Genomic DNA, 23,349 nt, shown 5'->3' on the forward strand with positions numbered 1-23,349 from the left:
TAAACTCTGATGTTCAGTGGGTTGCCACTCACCATGGCCCTTGGCATGGTATGTTGTTTTCACTGGGAGTAAATCGTGGAAATAATGAGATTTCTTGCGTTATCCAAATGACAGTCAGTGTTCCATTTAATAAAGTTTCTGCCATGCATCTCTCCTTAAATGCTAATGAAGGAAACCAAAATGAATTAGCAGAGTTCAAAATTGTTTTATTACCACATTTTGTTGAATGACTGGTGGATAAGCAACATGCAGTGATGAAAGACTTGGTGAACTGCAAAAGGCAAGTGCAGCGTTAATGTTTTACACAGTGTTCTTCCATGGAGTGTGTGGTCTTAGCTGCAGCTGTGTCACACTGGCAGGGTATTTTACATACTTCAACCTTCTCCAATAATAAAGCATCTTTCAATGATTCAAGAAGGTTTGGTGTCTTAGAAGGGGAGGGGGTGGGTTAATGATCCCTATGCAAGTGATAAGTATGGGGTTGTAGAATATTCCTGGACGTGCTACTTACAGCCGGTTCCTGAAACTTTGTATGTAGGCTTTCTTGAGATAGTTTATATCTATTTTCCAGAATCTGCTACTTCAGTTTTTTCAGCATCTCTGTGACACTGTCCCATGGGTCAAATAAACCTGTGACCATATGTGATGCCCTTCTCCATATATTTGCAGTAACACCTGTTAGTCCTATTTGCTGCGGGCCCCACACACAACAACAATATTCCAGATGTGTCGAATGAGTGATTTGTAAGCAATCTCCTTTGTAGACTGATGGCACTTTTCCAATATGCTATCAATAAACTGATGTCTACCATCTGCTTTACCCATGACCAAAACTATGTGATCATTCCATTTCACATCCCTACAAAGTGTTACACCCAAGTATTTGTAGGAGTTGTCCAATACCAGCTGTGACTCACTGACATTATAATCATAGGATTCTACATTTACTAGTTTTGTGAAGTGCATAATTTTACATTTTTGAACATTATAGCAGGTTGCCAATCTTTGCACCACTTTGAAATCTTATCAAGATCTGACCGAATATTTATGCAGTTTCTTTCAGACAGTACTTCACAATAGAAAACTGCCACTGCAAAAACTCTGAGGTTACTATTAATATTGTCCTCGAGGTCATTAACATACAACACGAGCAGCAAGGGTCCCAACTTCCATGGGCCATACCCAAAGTTATTTCTATGTCCGACAATGTTTCTCCATACAAGGTGACACACTGCACCCTCTCTATGAAAAAAATTCTTAATTCAGTCACAAATTTCATTTGATACAATCTTGTCTGATTGCAGTTTTCTTTTCTTTCTTTTATTTATTTATTTAATTTTTTAAACTGATAACGCACTGTTCATCTGCTGGGTGGAGTATCCACACTGCATGAAGGCTGCTCTTTGATGAACGACCTCCTTATGCAAATCCTCAGAATTGGAAACTGTATGTGCCTAAGTGCAAGATTCTTAAGTATACCCTCACACTGTGGCAGATAATGACAACTCCGAGGCTGCAAATATTTAGTGCTAGTCGCCTTACACTAAATGGAAGACCACGAGAGCCATCATTATTCTGTCTAAACAGAACATCCGAGAACAGAATAAAACCATACCTTCCTGTTTTCATGGTAAACTGGCTGTTATTACGAATGAAGTAGAGATATCCAAAAACTCCATTATTTTTTCCTATCCTTGGGGCCACAGTCTGAAAAAATCAAAATACCTCCAAAAACATTTGGTTTAAAGGCTGCTGATTCCAGAACTCTTTCGTCAAAATCCTCCACAAAACAAATGGCCACCTACGAAGAGAAAGGGCTTCCAACAGAGGTCCTGTCAGTCTTTTCAAACCAATTCTTGATAAACATAAAATAGTTCAAGTTAAGAGCACTCTGGAATAAAGTTGTAATGTTTTCCTAAATTTTATTACCAAACAGTGTCATGCAGTCTGCAAGTGGAATAAGTTGAATTCAATGGCAATTGTCTTGAAAAAGGTGTAACAAGATGAAATCAACAAAACTAAAACAAGGATTATCGAATGTAATGTAATAATATCAGATGATGGTGGGGGAATTAGATTAGGAAGTGAGAGACTAATAGTAGCAGACGAGTTTTGCTATTTGGCAAGGAAGGCAATCGACAATGGCTGATGTAGAGAAGATATAAAATGCAGACTGGAAAAAGGAAGAAATGTTTTTCTGAAAAAGAACAATATTTTAACTCTGAATATAAATTTAAGTGTTAGCAAGTCTTCTCCAAAAGAAAGTGTCTTGAGTGTAACCTTATGTGCCAGAGAAGTATGAATGATAAACAGCAGGCCTACAGACAAGAGAATAGCAGCTTTTGAAATGTTATGCTACAATAGAATGCTGAAGATTACAGGGGTAGAATGAACAACCACTGAAGGATACTGTATCGAATTGTGGAGGAAAGAGTTATATGGCACAACTCGATCAAAAGAAAGGACTGATTGATAGAACAAATGAGGCATTAACTAGAAGTTAATTTGGTGATGAAGAGTGGTGTGTGTGTGTGTGTGGGGGGGGAGGGGGGGGGGTGAAAATTTTTTAATGGAGACCAAGGCTTGACTAGAGCAAGCAGGTTCACATGAATTTAGCTTGAAATAGTTATGCAGAGATGAAGAAAATCGCACAAGATAGACTAGCATTGAGAAATGCAGCTTACCAGTCCTCAGGCTGAAAACAACAGCAGCAATAACAATAACTTAAAGGAATGCAGAATCTCATTTCAGAATATTTGCAAAGTGCAGAGAAAACAATGAGAACTATCTAATACACGATGAACTGTAGTTTATGTCTCATTGTCAGACTTACAGGTGCAATACACGTTGCTGCGAGCGGTACTGCACGCAGTGCAGCATAACAGTTGTGCCGCTCGCTGGCATTCTGCAGGTCTCTACCAATCTGTAACACACTATGTGAGCCACCATGAGATATGTCAGAGACGGAAGCATGTGCTGCAGTAGCCACTGGGATGGTACTAATCATACTAGCAGCAGCATCAATTCATTGAAATTGACTCCACCTCTTGCGAAGGTACCCAAAGACGATAAACAGGAATCAATGGATAATAGTCTGCACCGACTTCCTCACCTCTGTGCTGTCTCCAGAGCTATGCCAACTGCCGAATCTCGATAAACTGCAAGGTTTCTTGTTGAAGGCATCATTTGGAAGCACAGAACACCCTGTGTTATGATCTCTGAATTTGAGAAAGTTTTCCAGTATGAACCTGTATCAAAGATAATTTCATGTTGCAATATCAAGCACCGAAAGATAACTGCCTACCATCCACAAACAAATGGTCTCACATAACATTTTAATAAGACTTTGACAGATACGCTCTCGATGTATGTTGATGTTGAACAGAGAGATTGGGGTACAATACTGCCTGTCATGTTCACAAGTAACAAAGGAAAGTAAGACACAATAGGCTTTGTATCATTCTTTCTCCTCAACAGTCACAAAGCTGAAATGACAATGGATACGGACCCTTGATGCCCAGGAGAAAGACCAAGAGCACCAGATTTTTATACCTGTGCTGCAAGTGGCATTATTGGAAAAGTTACTAAAGATGTACTTTGGGTCATATTGAATCTTTGTCAGATGTCACATAAGAAGTTGGGGATTATGACCCTTCATCAAGAAGACAAAAGTGTAGAGGTCTTGTCCATTTTCTCCATATGAAGCCTTCCAGCAGTCCTGACACACACTTTCATAACAGGAAACTGAAGACTCACTCAACAACTGTGAAGCTTCAATGGGTGGGGGCTACTTTCAACACTAATCATAGTGCAGGGGATATGACAATGTGATCAAAATACGAGGATCTATCAGTGCTTCCATAACAGTACCATTGACAGAATACAGATCAGGGTGCTGCAGCTGATTCCAATAACAGCTTCTGAAATAGTGATGCTGTTTCTCCATGAATGGAAGCAATTGAGTGAGCTTTGCCGCATGCAGTGAGACTTAAGAACTTACATTGCTTGCTCGTGTGTTGCCATGTTGCCAGTTCAAACCCAACCACCTGAAATTATTGGTTATTTAGCAATTATCATTTCTGGAAAGTTCTTGAAATTTTTATGTTTGTTTTGTTTGTATACTGTGGAATACTTAATTTTACTTGAATAGCAGCATGCTCTGCCCAGGACAGCAGTTGTGGTTGCATATTCGTGTTCGTAATAATCATGCTCACCATGCCAAGTGTTGGACTTCACTGATAACCCTGCTTTCAGATTTGGATTTGATTCTAATTATGCCATAATAATACCATCTATATATTGATCAAGTAGTAAAGGAAACAAAAGAAAAAAAACTGAATAGGAATTAAAATCCATGGAGAAGAAATAAAACTTTCAGGTTTGCCGATGACATTGTAATTCTGTCAGAGACAGCAAAGGACTTGGAAGTGTAGTTGATTGGAAAGGACAGTGTCTTGAAAGGAGAATGTAAGATGAACATCAACAAAAACAAAACAAGGATAATGGAATGTAGTCGAATTGGGTCAGGTGGTGCTGAGAGAATTAGATTAGGAGTGAGACACTTAAAGTAGTAAATGAGGTTTGCTATTTGGGGAGCAAAATAACTGATGATGGTCAAAGTAGAGAGGATGTAAAATGTAGACTGGCAGTGGCAAGGAAAGCATTTCTGAAGAAAAGAATTTTGTTACCATCGAGTATAGATTTAAGTGCCAGGAAATCTTTTCTGAAAGTATTTGTATGGAGTGTAGCCATGTATGAAAGTGAAACATGGATGATAAATAGTTTAGACAATAAGAGAATAGAATCTTTCGAAATTTTTTGCTACAGAAGAATGCTGAAAAATGGTGCAAATGGCTCTGAGCACTATGGGACTTAACATCTATGGCCATCAGTCCCCTAGAACTTAGAACTACTTAAACCTAACTAACCTAAGGACAACACACAACACCCAGCCACCACGAGGCAGAGAAAATCCCTGACCCAGCCGGGAATCGAACCCGGGAACCAGGGCGCGGGAAGCGAGAACGCTACCGCACGACCACGAGATGCAGGCAGAATGCTGAAGATTAGATGGGTAGATCACATAACTAATGAAGAGGCACTGAACATAATTGGGGAGAAAAGGAATTTGTGGCACAACTTGACTAGAAGAAGGGATCGGATGGTAGGACATATTCGGAGGCATCAAGGGATCACCTATTTAGTATTGGAGGGCAGCGTGGAGGGTAAAAATCGTACAGTGAGACCAAGAGAGGAATATACTAAGCAGATTCAGAATGATGTCGGTTGCAGTAGGTACTTGGAGATGAAGCTTGCACAGGATAGAGTAGCATGGATAGCTGCATCCAACCAGTCTCTGGACTGAAGACGGTTGGTTGGTTTGTTGGTTGGTTTGTGGGGGTTAAAGGGACCAGACTGTTACGGTCATCGGTCCCTTTTTCCAAATACTAAAAACACCCACAGAGAATAAAAACGATCAACAGACAATAAGACAGATGACACAGAACAAGAGAAACGTAGACAAAGACCAGACAAGACAAATTAAAATCACACAGAGTGTGACGGTGGTTGGTCGACCATACAAACAAAAAGGGAAAAGCCAACCACCGAGAAACACATGAAAAAAAAAAAAAAAATCAGACAAATCGTAGGCCATAGGCCAGAATCAACAGAAAAACTCACACACTTACATTAAGCGATAAAATCCCCCTGCTCGAATAAAACGCAAAACTATGTCCGCTATGGAAGAGTCGTCAGATAAAAGCGCAGAGAGCATATCAGGCAGCACAAAAGTCTGCCTGAGCACAGTTAAAAGGGCGCACTCCAACAGAATACGGACCACCGTCAAAGACGCCCCACAACGACAAAGACGGGGATCCTCACGACACAGTAAATAACTGGGCGTGAGTCGGGTGTGGCCAATGCGGAGCCGACAAAGGACAACTGATTCCCTGTGGTTGGCTCGCATGGATGACCGCCACACAGTAGTCGTCTCCTTGATACGGCGGAGTTTGTTTGGCACGGGCAGGTTGCGCCAATGAGTGTACCATAAATAGAAAACTTTGCGTTGTAATAGTGCCCGCAAATCAGTCGCCGGGAGGCCAATCTCCAGAGATGGTGCACTAGAGGCCTCTTTCGCCAGGTGGTCAACAGTTTCATTTCCGGGTATCCCAACATGGCCCGGGGTCCAAACAAAGACCACAGATCTGCCGCAACGGGCAAGAGTATGCAGGGACAAGTATGCTGTCCACAGGGCTGGTCCGGAAGGCACCAGTGGCAAGGCGTAACCTGCTGTGGAGGATTGGGTCCAGTAGCCGCAACACAGATGGGGATGCTGAGCCATAAGCCAGACTCCCATAGTCTAGACGGGACCAGATTAACGCCTGGTAAAGCCATAGGAGAGTAGATCTGTCGGCGCCCCACCTGGTGTGGCTCAGGCATCGCAGAGCATTTAAATGCCGCCAACACACCTGTTTAAACTGCCGAATATGAGGCAGCCAAGTCAACCGGGCATCAAAAACCACCCTAAAAAACCTATGTGACTCCACCACTGTAAGAAGCTCGCCGTCAAGATAAAGCCGCGGCTCCGGGTGAACAGTGCGTCACCAGCAGAAATGCATAACGCAGGTCTTGGCTGCCGAAAACTGAAAACCATGCGCTACAGCCCAAGACTGCGTCTTGCGGATTGCGTACTGTAGCTGACGTTCAGCAGCTGCAATGCCAATAGAGCTGTAGTAAAGACAGAAGTCGTCAGCATACAGGGAAGCTGAGACACAATTTCCCACGGCCGCAGCGAGCCCGTTAATGGCTATTAAAAACAGGCAGACACTTAAAACAGAAACCTGTGGCACACCGTTCTCCTGGACTTGGGAGGAACTATATGAGGCCGCGACGTGCATGCGGAAGGTACGATACGACAGAAAATTGCGGATATAGATCTGCAGAGGGCCCCGAAGGCCGCATCCATGAAGCGTAGAAAGGATGTGATGACGCCATGTCATATTATACGCCTTCCGCATGTCGAAAAAGACAGCGACCAGATGCTGACGGCGGGCAAAGGCGGTACGGATGGCCGACTCCAGGCTCACCAGATTGTCGGCGGCGGAGCGGCCTTTACGGAACCCACCCTGAGACGGAGCCAGAAGGCCCCGAGACTCCAGTACCCAATTCAAGTGCCGGCTCACCATCCGTTCAAGCAACTTGCAAAGAATGTTGGTGAGGCTAATGGGACGGTAGCTGTCCACCTCCAAAGGGTTCTTCCCCGGTTTCAGAATGGGGACAACAAGACTTTCCCGCCATTGCGACGGAAACTCACCCTCGACCCAAATGCGGTTGTAAAGGTCGAGGAGGCGTTGCTGGCAGTCCACTGAAAGGTGTTTCAGCATCTGAGAGTGGATGCTATCTGGGCCAGGGGCGGTATCAGGACAAGCGGCGAGGGCACTGCGGAATTCCCACTCACTGAATGGAACATTGTACAATTCAGGATGGTGGGTGCGAAAAGAAAGACTCTGACGTTCTATCCGCTCTTTAATGGAGCGGAAGCCCAAGGGGTAGTTGGCAAAAGCGGAATTCAGAGCAAAGTGCTCTACCAAGTGGTTTGCAATGACGTCGGAGTCAGTACAAACTGCTCCATTCAGTGAGAGCGCAGAGACGCTGACAGGGTCCGATAGCCATAGAGGCGGCGAATCTTGGCCCAGACCTGCGATGGAGTGACATGGAGGCCAATGGTGGACACATACCGCTCCCAGCACTCCTGCTTGCGTTGGCGGATAATGCGCCGGGCTCGTGCACGCAGCCGTTTGAAGGCGATAAGGTGTTCGATTGAGGGATGTGGCTTGTAACGTTGGAGCACCCACCGGCGAGCTTTAATCGCTTCAGCGATCTCAGGCGACCACCAAGGCAGAGTCCGCCGCCGAGGGGACCCAGAAGAACGGGGAATGGCAGATTCGGCGGCAATAACGATGCCAGTGGTGACCGATTGAATGACTGCATCAATGTCATCGTTAGAGAGAGGCTCAATAGCGGCAGTGGAGGAGAACAAGTCCCAGTCAGCCTTATTCAGAGCCCATCTTCTAGGGCGCCCAGAAGACTGACGCTGTGGTAGTGACAGAAAGATCAGAAAGTGTCACTACCACAAAGGTCGTCATGCACTCTCCATTGGACAGACGGTAAGAGGCTAGGGCTACAGATCGAAAGGTCAATGGCGGAGTATGTGCCATGCGCCACACTGAAGTGTGTGAAGGCACCATCATTTAATATCGAGAGATCGAGCTGCGCCAATAAATGCTCAACGATGGCGCCTCGACCTGTTGCCACCGACCCACCCCACAGATTGTTATGGGCGTTAAAGTCGCCCAGTAACAAGAAAGGTGGCGGCAATTGGGCTATCAGAGCAGCCAGGACATGCTGTGCGACATCACTATCTGGTGGAAGGTAAAGACTGCAGATGGTAACAGCCTGTGGCATCCACATCCGAACAGCGACAGCCTCTAAAGGTTTTTGGAGAGGTACAGACTCGCTGTGAAGAGAGTTCAGGACATAGATGCAGACGCCACCAGACACCCTTTCATAAGCTGCCCGGTTCTTATAATAACCCGGTAGCCACGGAGGGCGGGGCTTCGCATTGCCGGAAACCAAGTTTCCTGCAGAGCAATGCAGAGGAAAGGGTGAAGGCTGATAAGTTGGCGGAGCTCAGCTAGATGGTGGAAGAAACCGCTGCAGTTCCACTGGAGGATGGTGTTGTCCATGGCTGAGAAAGGCTTGATGGGACTGGGAAGGGAGATTACGCCGCTGGGTCACCTGCTGCCTCCGATTTAGCACCTGTGATAGTGCTTTCCATGGCGTCTGATGGACTGGCGAGATCGAGGTCCTCAGCGGACGCCAGAATCTCCACTGCATGCTCAGACGCAGAGTTGGAAGGTTGCGGTTGGATGGCTGCCACCGCGAGTTCCTTGGGCTGAGAGCTCTTCTTGGGTTTCTCACGCCGTTCCTTGGGTTGCACCGGCTGGGAGGGCTTCACCGATTCAGTCTCCGGGACGGATGAGGATCGTGAAGCACTACAACCAGCTGATTGCGGGCACTTACGCCACTGTCGGTCGTCAGCCTTCTTGCTGGCGGAAATCTGGGGAGGGAGGGACCCATGGAACCCCTTTGCGAGTGTGAGAAGCCAAAGAAGTTGGACACTTCTCTGGGTTAGAAGTGGGGACGGACGTCCCCAATGGGTGGGATGGTGTTGCTCCTGAGGTAGGTGGCGCAGGAGCAACCTGGTGGGTAGAGCCCCCCACTGGCGAGGGGGCAGAAGGAGTTGTACTACTCGTCGATCCCACCACAATTGGAGAACCAGAGGGGGCTAGCACAGGTGTTGTAGCAGCAGCGAAGGAAGATGTCATTCTCACAGGATGGAGTCGGTCATATTTCCTTTTGGCCTCAGTATAAGTTAGATGGTCCAGGGTCTTTTATTCCATGATTTTACGCTCTTTCTGGAAAATTCGGCAGTCTGGCGAGCAAGGTGAATGGTGCTCCCCGCAGTTGACACAGATGGGAGGCGGGGCACATGGAGTATTGGGATGTGATGGGCGTCCGAAATCTCGACATGTGAGGCTGGAAGTGCAGCGAGAGGACATATGGCCGAACTTCCAGCACTTAAAGCACCGCATCGGGGGAGGGATATAGGGCTTAACGTCAAATCGGTAGACCATCACCTTGACCTTTTCCGGTAATGTATCCCCTTCGAAGGCCAAGATGAAGGCACCGGTAGCAATCTGATTTTCCTTCGGACCCCGATGAAGACGCTGGACGAAATGTACACCTCGGAGCTCTAAATTGGCGCGCAGCTCTTCATCAGACTGCAAAAGAAGATCCCTATGGTAAATAACTCCCTGGACCATATTTAAACTCTTATGGGGTGTGATCATAACGGCAACATCCCCCAACTTGTCACAAGTGTGTAACCGTCATGACTGGGCAGAGGATGCCGTTTGTATCAGGAATGACCCAGAGCGCATTTTTGACAAGCCCTCCACCTACCCAAACTTGTCCTCTAAATGCTCGACGAAGAACTGAGGCTTTGTGGAGAGAAAAGACTCCCCATCAGCCCTCGTACAAACTAAGAAGCAGGGCGAATAACTGCTAAAGCCATCCTGAGACTTACGTTCCTCCCACGGTGTGGCCAGGGAGGGGAACTTTTTCGGATCGTACTTCTGAGCCTTAAACTGAGCCCGAGAACGCTTAGAGACTGCTGGCGGCTGGCCACCAGCAGAGACGATGTACCACGCTTCATTGCAGGTCATCTGCCCTGATGCCACCTAATCCGACCAAGGGCCCTCACCACAGGCGCCACCCAGCCACGGCAAGAGCCACCTGGCAGGATGGCCGTTGCCGGGAGTCCCAATACCCCAGGAGGATAGGCATCTACTCCTTGGCATACATGGGGAGTTAACGGCGCAGGCATCAGTAAAGCGATCCCTGTGTTGTCAGGGGGCTACAACCAACAGGGTACATGGAGGCCCCACCACAACGGACTGGCTACCATGCTGGATGTTAGGTAACATGTGGTGCATGGTCGCCGTCGGTGCAGAAAGAGGCACTGCACAGTGCAAGGTGTAATCTGCACGCAGAAACAGAGTCATGCCCAAGAGATGGAGAGCGGACAGGACTGCAGTTCAACGGTGTATAAGCTGGCGAAAGGTCTGATCGCAAGATGGACACAATGCACCAAGTAAGGCGCCCTTCCCCAATCGGCTCGCTCTTCGGAAAATTTTGAGAGATGAAAGTCAAACCCAACAGGGGACCATCATACAAGGCCGAAAAATTTGAGACTCCTTTTAGTCGCCTCTTACGACAGGCAGGAATACCGCGGGCCTATTGTAATCCCCGAACCCGAAAGGGGAGGACTGAAGACCACCACAACAGCAACAATTACAACATCCTTCACATAGTCTTCTGTCTTCAAGTTAGTTTTAAAGAGTTTCCTATCCATATTCTTCCCTGGAAAATTTTCCCATCAAAGTTCTCTCTGTCTAGTACTTTAAGTTTGTTGCTAATACCTGATTGTGAAATACAACCTAAGTAAGGTGACATATTTCCACTTCTGTTGCATTATTTTATTGGTACACAGCAAGTTTCTGCCTTTTAGGGTATTTTCAAGTGATTTTCTGCAGTAGAAAAATGTTCTAAATGCATTAAAATATCATTAGCTTCAAATTTACATGTTCTAGTCAGTTTGGTTTAGACATACGCTGCCCTGTCAGTTTGACATTTGAATAATGTGCCTTACACTGGAGTAATATTTTGTGTCAGTTGTTCTAAGAATCATCAAACACTTACCCCCATGTGCTTCGAAGAAGGGTCAGGGTCCAAATAATGTGGATTGATATTAAAAGGTACAAGTGAAAGTGCCTGGAAAGTTGGTGGATACACTATAGGCATATCATTTGTTGTGCAAATGCTGACAGTAGCAACATTTGTTCCGGCACTACTACCTATGTAAGGCATCCCATCCTGGAAATTAAACAAATAAGAATAACTGTGGTTTGTGGTGAGAAGTAAACTTTCAAAAGGTTTCATATTATTTAAATTGTGATTACCTTTAACACTCTCTGTTGAATAGGTTCCACAATGTTTTTGTCATATAGGCTCTTTAGTAGCTGAAAGGTATTTCCTCCTCCTATAAACACAGCCTCTGCCTTGGCTACTGCTGATACAGGATTGTCCATTTCATGAATACCTTTAACTTTGAAGCCTATTTCAAAGAATTAAATTAAGTAACAACAGTATATGGCAAAATGAAAGCCTAACAATACACCTATTAGTGAACACCAAACTCATAAATGAAAATTAAAATGTGTGTGGCTGGTTAGACGCAATTGAAAATTAACATTTAAACTCCAGACCTGAGATTTATTTTTTGCAAATCAAAAATGAACAGGAAGGCAGCCACTTGGAGGGGAGCTGGAAGAAAAGAAGGCCAGGTGTAGCTAGTAACAAAAACATTCTATGGTTCATGGTTTGATCACAGAAACTATTTCAATTTTGAATAAATAACATCATCAATGGCAGCCGAAAACTTCTGCTATACAAAAATATCCTTGTTCTGTCAACAGACTTGCAAAGAAGATGAAAGAGCAGATGTGACATTTGGTGCACACTTTTGTCCTTGATGTGGAAACTGCTCTTAGAGGGCAGAAAAATCAACAATATGAGGCAGCAGAATGCAATCGCTGCATTAAAGCCACATAATGTGTATCCACAGGGCATATAGCCTACAACTGGAAGAAGTGTCATGATGATCTCTACAATGTCAAAAAATTCTGATTAGTGCCCTGCCACTCACATCTCCAGTAGCGGACTGCCATGGGGGAGATAAATGCAGAGAAAAGATTTAATAATCAACATACAGGAGTTGGAGTATGGAATTTCAGAAGTCTGAATCTAGTAGGGAGGCTAGAAAATCTGAAAAGGGAAATGCAAACATTCAGTCTACATGTAGGAATAATAAGTGAAGTAAATGGAAACAAGATGAGGATTATTCTCATCAGAACTGACAGCAAACCGATGACAGAAATGGCAGTAGCTCAGGTACACACACAAGCAGTAGATGAAGAGACAGAAAAATTGCATAACGATATAAGTGTACCCAATCCCCTCTCTCCCTAATTCTTAGAGAAAGGAAAAAAATATAGTGTTGTAGGCATCTTTCTATTAAGACAATGGTTTAAAAGTTGGTATTATGCTGGTTTTTAGCAAGCTCAGAACTGGAACTTTTTAGTGGCTACTTACAAGTCGCTATTTGTCTCCCAAAATATTAAAAGTAATCCATACCTTTGCATCTAAGCCCCCCTCCCTCCCCTACATCCATTGTATGGGTGCCATTGTGATGATACAAAAAGCATAGTTCAGTATGTGAAACGAGGTGAAAGACTAATAATCATGGGTGTTTGGAACAAATGTGGAATGAGAATGAATAGAGGACAGAATTACGCGGGAGAATATGAGCTCAGAGATAAAAAAAGAGAGAATAGAAAGACTGGGTTCTGCTGTCAATTTCAGTTAGTGATAGCAAAGACATTTCTCAAAAATCAGAAAAGGAGGATGTACACTTGGAAAAGGCCTGGAGACACTAGAAGATACCAAGATGTGTTACATCATGGTCAGATAGAGATTTCAAATCAGATATTGGATTGTAAGGTGCAGCCAGGAGCAGATATAGACTAATCATAATTTAGTAATGATGAAGTGTAGACTGAAGTTTAAGAGAATCATCCAGAAGTATCAACAAAGAAAGAAGTGGAAAACTGAAATACTGAGTAATGATGAGACTACAGAGACAGCAATAATGAATGCCACAATATGCTATTCTCGATGAAGTGAAATTGGGATCTCAAAAGTGGGCTATCACAGAAGTTGGAAAGACAAGTACAGGTACATGGAAGGTAAATGAAAAGCTATCTTGGGTAACAGAAGATATACTTCAGTTGATTGACAAAAGAAGGTTATATAATGTTCAGCAAAACAAAGGAATACAGTAACGTAAGTCACTTAGGGATGAAATAAAGAAGAAATGTAGGGAAGCCACGGCAAAATGATGCAGGAGAAATAAGAAGAATCTGAAAAAAAGAAAGAGTTGTCTGCAGGACTGATACAATACATAGAAAAGTTAAAACAACCTTTGGTGAAATTACAAGCAAAGATCTCACCATTAAGAGTGTAACAAGCATTCCACTGTTAAGAAGAAAGCAGACAGGTGGAAAGAGTACACTGGAGGCTTCTACAGGTGGGAGAAACTCTCTGATGACAAAATAGAAGAAGGAATGGGAGTTGACCTGAAAAACATAAGTGATGCAGTATTAGTCAGATTCTAACAAAGCTTCTAATCAAATAAGGTGGAAGACATAAATAAAAATGATTTGTAAAATCACTACAGGAAGTGGTAACTGAATGACATTCAAATTGTTTTACAAGATCATTTACTCTGGAAATATACTGTCAGACTTCTGGAAAAATATCATCCACACAGTCTCAAAAATAGCAAGGGCAGATAAATGCAATAACTATCACACAATTAGCTTAACAGTTCATGCGTCCAAGTTATTGACAAAAACAATAAATAGAAGAATGAAAAAGAAAATTGAAATTCTGTTAGATCACTACTAGTTTTGTTTCAGGAAACATAAAGGCACCAAAGAGACAGTTCTGATAAAGGAAGCAAGCCACCTTCATAGGGTTTGTTGACCTAGAAAAACCGTATGACAGTATAAAATTGTGCAAGATGTTTGAAATTCTCACGCGAATAGTTGTAAGCTATACGGAAAGTTGTAAAGATATAAATGGAAGACCAAGAACAAATGCCCAGATTAGAAACAGTATAAGAGAGAGATTTGATCTTTCACCCCTACTGTTCAGCTTACACATCGAAGAAGCAATGATGGAAATAAAAAGAAAGACTGAAGAGTGGTATTAAAATTCAGGGTGACACAATATCACTGAAAATATCTGCTGGTGACATTTCTATCATTAGTGAAAGTGAGGAAGAACTGCAGGACTTGTTAAATTGATGAACTGTAATCATCACACACTACAGATTGAGAGTAAACCAAAGAAAGATGAAAGTAATGGGTAGTAGAGAAATGATATTAGCGGCACACTTAGCATTACAACATCAACATGAAGCAGAACAACTGAAGGAATTCTGCTATCATGGAAGGAAAACAACACATTATGGGTGATGTATCGACATGAACAGTTGATTAGCACAACCAAAGAGAGCCTACTTGTATCAAACACAGGCATGTATGTTTGCAGCATTGTATTGTATGCAACTTAATCACAGATTGTACAACAACAGTAAACGTGCATTTGAAATGTTGAAAATGGGGTGGACTGATAATAAATGAAGCGGTTCTCTGCAGTTATCGGCGAGAGAGGAGCATGTCAAAAACATTGACAAGGAGGAGGAACTGAATTACAGGTCACGTGTTAAGAGTTTAAGGAATAACTTCTGCGATATTTGAGGGAGCTGCAAATGATAAAAACCACAGCGGAAAACAGAAATTGGAGTATATCCTTCAAATAACTGATAATGATGGATGCAAGTGCTACTTTGAGATGAATAGGTTGGGACTGAAGAGGAATTTGTGGTGGGCCACATCAAACCACTTACAAGATAGATAATTTAGAAAAAGTGACTTTGGTCAATTCATATGAGGTAGATTACTCTGTTGAATATGTTACACAGGTAAAAACATTGCAAATAATGTTTATATTATTGCACACATTAGGGAAAATAAAGCAATGGAAAATCCAGGATAGGATGGAATAATGATGATTTTATGAAAAGGACAGAGTGCTATTCACGATGTAGCAGAGACACTGAGTCGTAGGCAGGCAGCACTAAAAAAGACAACAAAATATGTGAGCTTTCAGCCAAAAGGCCTTCTTCTAAAGTATACAACCCACACACGTTCAAGCAAGAACAACTGACACACACACACACACACACACACACACACACACACACACACACAACAACTCTCTGGGCAAAGTGTCTGGCCTCTTTGGCCAGAGACAGTGGTCATGTGGGTGTCAGTTCTTGTGTGAACGAATGTTGCCTACTTTAGAAGGCCTTTTGGCCGAAAGCTCAGACATTTAGCAGTCTTTTTAGTGTGTTAGTCTGCATCTCAACATCTCCTCAATATGGTGAGTAGAAACACGTTCTTTTCATAATATTGTCATATATTAGGGAAGGAATTTATGGTTCTTTATGCCAAGTGCTCTTGACTGACACAGTTAACTTCTCAGTACAATGTAACCGGATAGATAAAAAATCTACTCACCAAGCAGCAGCAGGAGAACGCATATAAAAAAAAGGTTTTACTTAGGCAAGCTTTCAGGGCCAGTGGCTCCTCCCAGCAGACGGATTGAGTCATAGGAAGAGAGGTGAAGAAACAGGACCAGAGAGGTTTAGGAAAATGGGTAGAGTTTGTAAAAGTCACCCAGTCACCCAGAACACGGGTCAGGGGAGAAGTCTCCCCTGACCCGTGTTCTGGGTGTCTTTTCCAAACCCTACCCCTTTTCCTAAATTTCTCCAGGTCTTTTCCTTCACCTGTCTTCCTACCCCTTCAAACCTTATGCTGGGAGAAGGAGCCACTGGCTCCAAAAACATGCACACCCAAAACCTTTTTTTATATGTATGTTCTCCAGTCGCCGGTTGGTGAGTAGATTTTTTATATAGCGAATTACGTTAATTGTCAAAAATTGATTTTTTTTTTCAGTTAACATCTCAGATTTCTGAGACATTTTTTTTTGGTAGATAATACTACTATTGCAAGAGAATATATTAACCAAATAAAGTAAATAATACTCACCGAAAGTTTCTAATGCTTTCCTTGCTTTGTTTGTGTAGGCATCATAATCTTTTAATGCATAGGGAATGAATAGTATATTTGATACATTCCACCTGAAAATATTGAATTAAGCTTTTGAGGAAACCAAATTGTGTTTAGGATAGTTTCAGTTCAAGATCTTTTCAGTGAATTCCTCTTCTGACAGGCAGCACAAAATGTTTACATTCTTGTTTACCATTATTACTATTATTGTACATTGTACAGGTAAAGTCAGTGGCACACAGCCTGCAACTGAGCTACTGGCCTGACTGTAGGTAGAGAACAGCCTCTCTCCCCAAAGTCAGTAGGAGGGGAAGGGTGGTGAACTCATTGCTCCACAGCTGCCCCCCTCCCAAAGGAAAGATCCTAGGTACTGTATTCATTTATCATCAGGCTGAGTGGGCCTGAGGCTGGAGCAATGAAAAAGCCCTGCACCTATCCAGGATTGAACCCTGGATCTCCAGGGCTGGAGTCCTGTGGTCCATCTGCTAGGCCAAGATGACCAGCATTACTAGTAAATCATTCAATGACAGTATCTACATTTGCAACTGTTTATTCTTCTCTGCCTACTGCAACATCATAAGCTTCAACTGTCTATATCCTAAGAATTTGAGAAAGTATTCTGGCTCCAGTGTCTAACAACAATGAGGTGTGTGCAAGACAGGTGTGTTTGTTCCTTTGCTAGTTCATATTCTCTATGTAGTTCTGATTTCTTTCACTTTCTGAAGGCATAGTGTTAGTATTTCTTAGAGATGTGCTCATATATGTTGTGTAGCCCTTACCCAAGGCACCTTCTATAGAGCTTATTTCAAGCTTCTTCTAAGCTTCAGTACTCTAGCAGCATTGCCCACTCCCACCCCCCCCCCCCCCATCCAACATAATTGTGAATTATGAGTTTAGTTTACTAATAGTGGCACCTACTTATTTTATTATATTATACTTAGTATATTTTGAACTTTTGGTGGTATTTGTATAGGTTTAGCATGGACATGGTTCTTGAAGTTCTGTAGCTTTTGGGCTGTAATTATAGCTCAATTGATTTTGAGAAAGTTTTTGAACAGTAAGTCAATTAGCAACACATACACTTTGGTCTAAAATACTTAAAACAATCAGGCTCAAACTTTCTGTCAATACGACAGCTCTGTCACAGTTTCAGAATGAAACTGGTCTAGGATCTTAACAGAAGCTGTGCTGTAGTTCTCAGTGTCTTGAATACAAGTGTTATTTATGTGCAAGGGAGCGCATTCAGATTTGTACTTGCATTTATTTGGCCCAGTAAACCTTAAATTTAATGAATACTTTTTTTCCATTCTGATGCATTACTAAAACATTTTAGCTAGCTAATTTCGATTCAAGATATGAATAAAGTAATATTAACGATTACAGACTTTACACGCTACAAGTAGACAGTCATATTTACACAATATTTTTGTTAACTGATAAAGAATGTGGCTCACACTCTCAATGTCTACCTGCTCAACAAAATGTTCAAACCTAAATATCTACATGTTTAATGAAATAAACAAACCTAATCAACATTGCCATTCTATTGTTGCTGTCCCCTTCACCTCAAAGTGATCTCCTACAAACACATTTTTAATTGGTAAAGAGCTATGTCACTGCTTCAGTATATGTTTTTGTATCATTATTTGCCTCTTTAATGTATCTTATTATTTGTTTCTTTTTCTCCTTGTTTGAATCTTGCTATATATTCAGCTGATCACTTTTTGCATTAAGTTGGGCCTTTGACCTCAATTTTGGACCTAATTTTCTATTCTGGAAAGTAATAATGATTTTCACATAAATAAAAAATATCGAGTTTCATGGTGATTTCATTTACACGTCAGAAATTGGCTGGATAAGTCAATTTATTGTCAGAGTAAGAGAAATGCCTACCAACCTCAAACAGGATGAAGTCCATTACAACAGTGTTATTCAAGCGAACTGTGTTCATTATTGCTCTACTTTTAATGAATATTTATCATGCACAATAAATGTATTGAAAGAACAGCACTTTTGATTTAAAATGCATAACTTCTACCATGTACATACTTTGATAAGAATGTCTTTATATGTTCAGAAGCATACTGCAGGTATTCTGTTCCATGAACAGTTGATGTTGACAAAAGCAGTAAGTTTTTTGTAGAAGCAGCCATTTCATCAACAATTCTGCAAAACAGAAAAAAATAAATAACGCAAAATCCCTCAGAATTCTTACTTCATACAGAACATTAATTATTATCTTGAAATTACTGATACAGAGGACACTGATTTTTACTTATGATTGTAATCTGTTGTTTCTTTCTCAAAGTAAATGAACCTTACAATAATCAAGTCACTGCAGGAAGAAAGTTAGGATTTAATGTCTCATTAATGACAAAGTCAGCAGTGACTGAGCACTAGCTCAGATTTGGAGAAGGATTGGGTACGAAATTGGTCACATCCTTTACATGAAACCATCCCAGTATTTGCTTTAAACAATTTAGGGAAACCACAGACTTTGCACATTTTGCGATTAGGTGAGAATGTGTGTCTTCAACCATAGTGCAACTACAACCATAACTAACACAAATGCTTGGGTTTATCAAGAGCTAATGGCAGCAACATTAAAGGCAGTAGAAGATAGAGAATACAACAGGTACTACTTCTGTGCCACACATGTTTGTATTTTTTCCAACCTTTAACAAACAAAGTGAAGAGTGGGACACTTACCACTAACAACTGCAGTAACATTTTACGGCTGGCCAGTTTCCAGCATAGGAAGACAAAAAGCCATATTCTTGTCAGGAAATCCTGAACTGCATCGCCAAATACAAAACCTAAAGCCACCAATGAACCCCATGACAGGTTAGTTGCCTATAATATTTTCTTTACCATAAGAACATTTTTTGATGAAGAAACATGTTACTGCAGCTATAATAGAAATTGACAGTGAAAGATGTCACCCCCACCCCCTCCCAAAAAAACAGTCTTATGTAGAGTAGTCCACTGACCTATGTGGATTAACCAGGAATTACAATTTTGACTGTGTACGCAAACCTATTCTGACAATCTAATTGAAGGTCTTATAGTGCATCTTACCACCAGCTGCACTGAGGATATCTGATCCTTCTCTGATTGAGATAAAATGAACAGCTCAAACTTGTGAAACTGCCTGCACAGTCCAAAGTTTTTTAAAAATGAAACATGATGTCACTGCAGTCAGGCAGGACTTTATGCAATTTCCAGTGGGGGTCTCATCTCCTCCGTGGACCATACCTGCAACAGCTGCGACAAGTAACGTCAGCAGCTGTGCCACTGTGTGACATTGCTTCCTTCACAAAGCACATGCCACCATCAGAGTGAGGCATGTAAAAAGTGTGACAAAAAGGGTAATTTGAAAGTCACATTTTAGCAGCTGTGTTGCAAATGCATCCCAAACGGTCGAAGTTCGTGATAAGCCTACAGAAGTGCAGACTCCTTAGAATGCAGCCCAGTCATTGTACTTGATGCTCTGTAACAATATAATGAGAAGGAAAGTTGCTACTCATCATATAGTGGAGATGCTGAGTCGCAGATAGGCACAACAAAAAAGGAAAATTGCTACATTCCATCTTGGATTTTCCAGTACTTGATGCCTTCATAGACAAGTGCTAAGTGAAGTTACTCCTTGACAATGGTGCTTCCGAATCCTTGCTCAATCAACCCACTTGCTTAAGTTTAGGGTCGCTGCCTTACAAGCAGTATAAACAAACCTTTAGGCCTATGGGCTCCAATACACCCCTTTACTAGGAAAAGTTCCAGTTTTACTCACTCACAACCCAATCACACATCCAGCAAATTTCCTTGTGGTGGCTGACCCCAAAATGGATACTTTTGGGTTTGTAGTTCATGAAACAATACACGCCATGGAATCTGAAGGACCTTGTGACCGTATAAAGACACTATTCTCACTTGGGTTAGGGAAGGCAACTAATTTTGAAGTTCACACCACTCTTAAGGAGATGACTAGCACACACTTCTTCAAATTTTGTCTGGTGGCCTCGGTTCTAAAGGATGCCATCAAAACAGAAGTGGACGTATTCACTAATGAATAGGTGTTAATGTCTATTCCTCATAGTTAATAGGCCTCTCCATTGCTGACAGAAAGCAAACCCAATGCCACTTTGAGGCTTTGTGGTGACTTTAAAGTGATGATAAATGCAAAAGCCGAAGTGGGAACTTATCCCCTACTGAAACTGGACGGACTGTTTTCAGAATTATGCCACAGCATCTTATTAAGTAAAATCAGTTTTGCAGAGGTTTATTTTTAAATTTCCTTGGATCCAGCATCAAAAGTTTATCCAATGCTCGATATATCATACAGCCTTCACCATTAAAATCGGTTACTTTTCAAAATCTTGTCACCCCCCCCCCCCCCCCCCCCCCCCGCCATAACCAGGCCGACTGGCTGGGACATGTTCCAAAGATGAGTTTAGTGTTACAATATTGTGGATTTTGTCTGCTAATGTAGATGACCCCAAAGTGGATGCTTTGGGTTTACAGTTCATGAAACAGTACACAAGTCCAAAGAGTAATCACTCGTGAATCAAGTCCTTAGCTAGAACCAAACCAATAGACCAATCAGAGTGCACTTCCACTGCATTAGCACTGTAATAGTGTTACAACTGGCTCAGACTGGCCACAAGATGCCTTATATTCAGAATTCAGGTAGGTGCAGCCTTGTCAGAGTGTGAGAAGGCCTGTGGTGTTGATAGTAATGTTGCATCAGCTAGTGAAGCCACACAACCCAACTATATGCCCTCCTCCACGCTATCCCAAGCAGCAATTGTCAGGAGAGAAGAAGCAGGTGTGTATAGGCTGACAGAGTCACCACTGGGCAGTGGTGAATCCTGCCTAGTTATCGAAGATGGGGTATCTGGGAAACCTGCTTTCTTGGTTCGCTAGACAACATTCAAACAAATCGTATTAATGAATTTTATTACAAAAGGAAATGATTACAATACTTAACTTTGTATTAAACATATGTGTCACAAGCAAAGAGTGGCAGACAAAATAAGAAACCTAACAATTCTGAGTTTGAGTCACATATAATATATGAGGAAAGTAATAAGTTTTGATGCTTCATGTACTTGCTAGTCTTCAAGTTGCTGTAGAGCTAGGGCACAACCAGTCGAGCACTGCACTTATGTTCTCTTTGTATAGAGGCCGCTGCTGTTGTGTTGTCATCCTGGAGAGGGATCGGTCAGTGTACAACTGGCCGATGTCTTCTTCACAGCTCTCTCTGCTCTCTCGTTCTCAAGTGGCATGACGGCACTCGACTTTATGCCGTAACAGGACAGATGGTGTATCAGTATCCATAGGCATCACTGCAGAAGGCCTGGCAGGACAAGATTCAGTAGAGGTTGCATGAAATGCCACGAGACCAGAGTCTATGAAATTGTAGAAATTAGAGTGCTACATCCTCCAAACACATGGAAAAGAATGGTAGGTTGCAGGAAAAAATGGCAAGCTAAGTAAAAAGTTTCTATTTCAGTCTACCTATGGTTACAGCTACGACAAAAGACAATTACGACACCTAAGTTATCTGATCTGCTGGCAGTTTAGAACGCCACATTAACTGAAGGCTACTGCCAGTGGAGCAGTTTCATAGTTGCCCGCACTGCAGCCTCTTCAGCATACTGCACCTGCCACTGAAGCAAATTGTTGCTGTGGCCTCTTACTTCCAGATGGGGATCCTTGTAAGGGGCCCCTAAAATCAGATGCTACCCAACCTTGATCTGTTGGATTATTTGCGCCCACCAATGGTCACGATGTATACTAAGACTTTCACCCATGGCCTTGTGCGGTACCACCAAAATTAACTTTTTCTTCGCCATTATGGTCAGCAGCTGCCAGCTTCTCCACCTCCGGCAGACACTCCAATCTCATGGTGGCTCACGCAAATTCCACTGGATATTGACCTGTCACAGCCTTCAATAGTGATGCCAATGGACTCTGATCCACCATCCCTCCAGGTGATGGCTCCATCAGACCACCTGCTTATTCTCTCCTGGTGATTGCTGCTTGAGGGGGATGAAGGATGGGATACAGTGGCATCATTTGACATCACTATGAAAAGCACTTAGCTGGTGCAACATTACTGTCAACTGGTCTAGTGCCACTACATGGAACGTGCTTGTCACTAGGATTGCCCTCTGACAGAGGCATGTCTATAAGAATCCTGCATATGAACCAGCCCATGGCAATCTGAACCAGTTCTAATTCTATTACACTGTTGATGCAGTGGAAGTGCATGCTGGTTGGTCTATTGCTGTAGTTCCTGCTATGGACTTGGTTTCTCAGCGATTACACTTTGGACTGCGTTAGTAACTGGTTGGACTCTTGACACTGCATCAACTGGATTTTGGCTGGATTGCTTACTTAAAGATTGCATGCACTGCTTCATGAGCACTCTATAGCATATCTCAAACTGTCAGAAAGTCCAAAATCAAACAATGGAAAATCCACTATGGAATGTAACAACATTATGAAAAGGAAGGCAGACTGGCTTCAGCTACCAGAGACTGTGGTCATGTGTGTGCGAGTTGTGTTTGCATGAGAGAGAGAGAGAGAGAGAGAGAGAGAGAGAGAGAGAGAGAGAGAGAGAGAGAGAGAGAGAGAGAGAGCCCCCCGCCACACACCGTTGGGTGGCTTGTAGATGTAGATGTGTGTGGTTTATTTTAGTGCGCCTATCTGCGACTAAGCATCTGCGCTATATGGTGCACAGCAACTATCCTTTCCATAATATTGGGTCGAAAATCTATTAGTTTTGAGTGTAAATCACCTTTACGAAACTCAGAAACGATTTTTGTTCCGTAGACCCATAGTGCAAAGACCCTTGAGGCCATGAAACACATCATTGAATGAAACACATCAGTGAAATAAAAATACATACAACACATTTATAAAATAAATGATATTCTAAAGTTCAGTCCAAAATGGATCTCAA

The 23,349-nt window shown here is 42.6% G+C and overlaps 1 protein-coding gene across 6 annotated transcripts in view; it reads right to left on the reverse strand.

Moving 5' to 3' along the window:
* The window catches only part of LOC126271998 (alpha-aspartyl dipeptidase), a 51,054-nt gene that overhangs the window by 26,959 nt on the left and 746 nt on the right, over positions 1-23,349 (reverse strand). For 2 of the 6 annotated variants that reach the window (XM_049974484.1, XM_049974483.1), the window contains exons 2-6: positions 21,491-21,738; positions 18,432-18,548; positions 16,362-16,453; positions 11,586-11,740; positions 11,326-11,499 (exon numbers count right to left, since the gene is read on the reverse strand). In XM_049974484.1, the coding sequence (XP_049830441.1) occupies positions 11,326-11,499; positions 11,586-11,740; positions 16,362-16,453; positions 18,432-18,535 (525 nt within the window). In that variant the 5' untranslated portion in view covers positions 18,536-18,548; positions 21,491-21,738. Of the gene's footprint in view, positions 1-11,325; positions 11,500-11,585; positions 11,741-16,361; positions 16,454-17,907; positions 18,156-18,279; positions 18,549-21,490; positions 21,739-23,349 lie in introns of those variants that run through there. The other 4 variants (XM_049974481.1, XM_049974482.1, XM_049974485.1 and 1 more) reach the window with 3 other exon arrangements.

Source organism: Schistocerca gregaria, chromosome 5, assembly GCF_023897955.1.
Source record: "Schistocerca gregaria isolate iqSchGreg1 chromosome 5, iqSchGreg1.2, whole genome shotgun sequence".
Classification (NCBI taxonomy): Eukaryota; Metazoa; Arthropoda; class Insecta; order Orthoptera; family Acrididae; genus Schistocerca; species Schistocerca gregaria.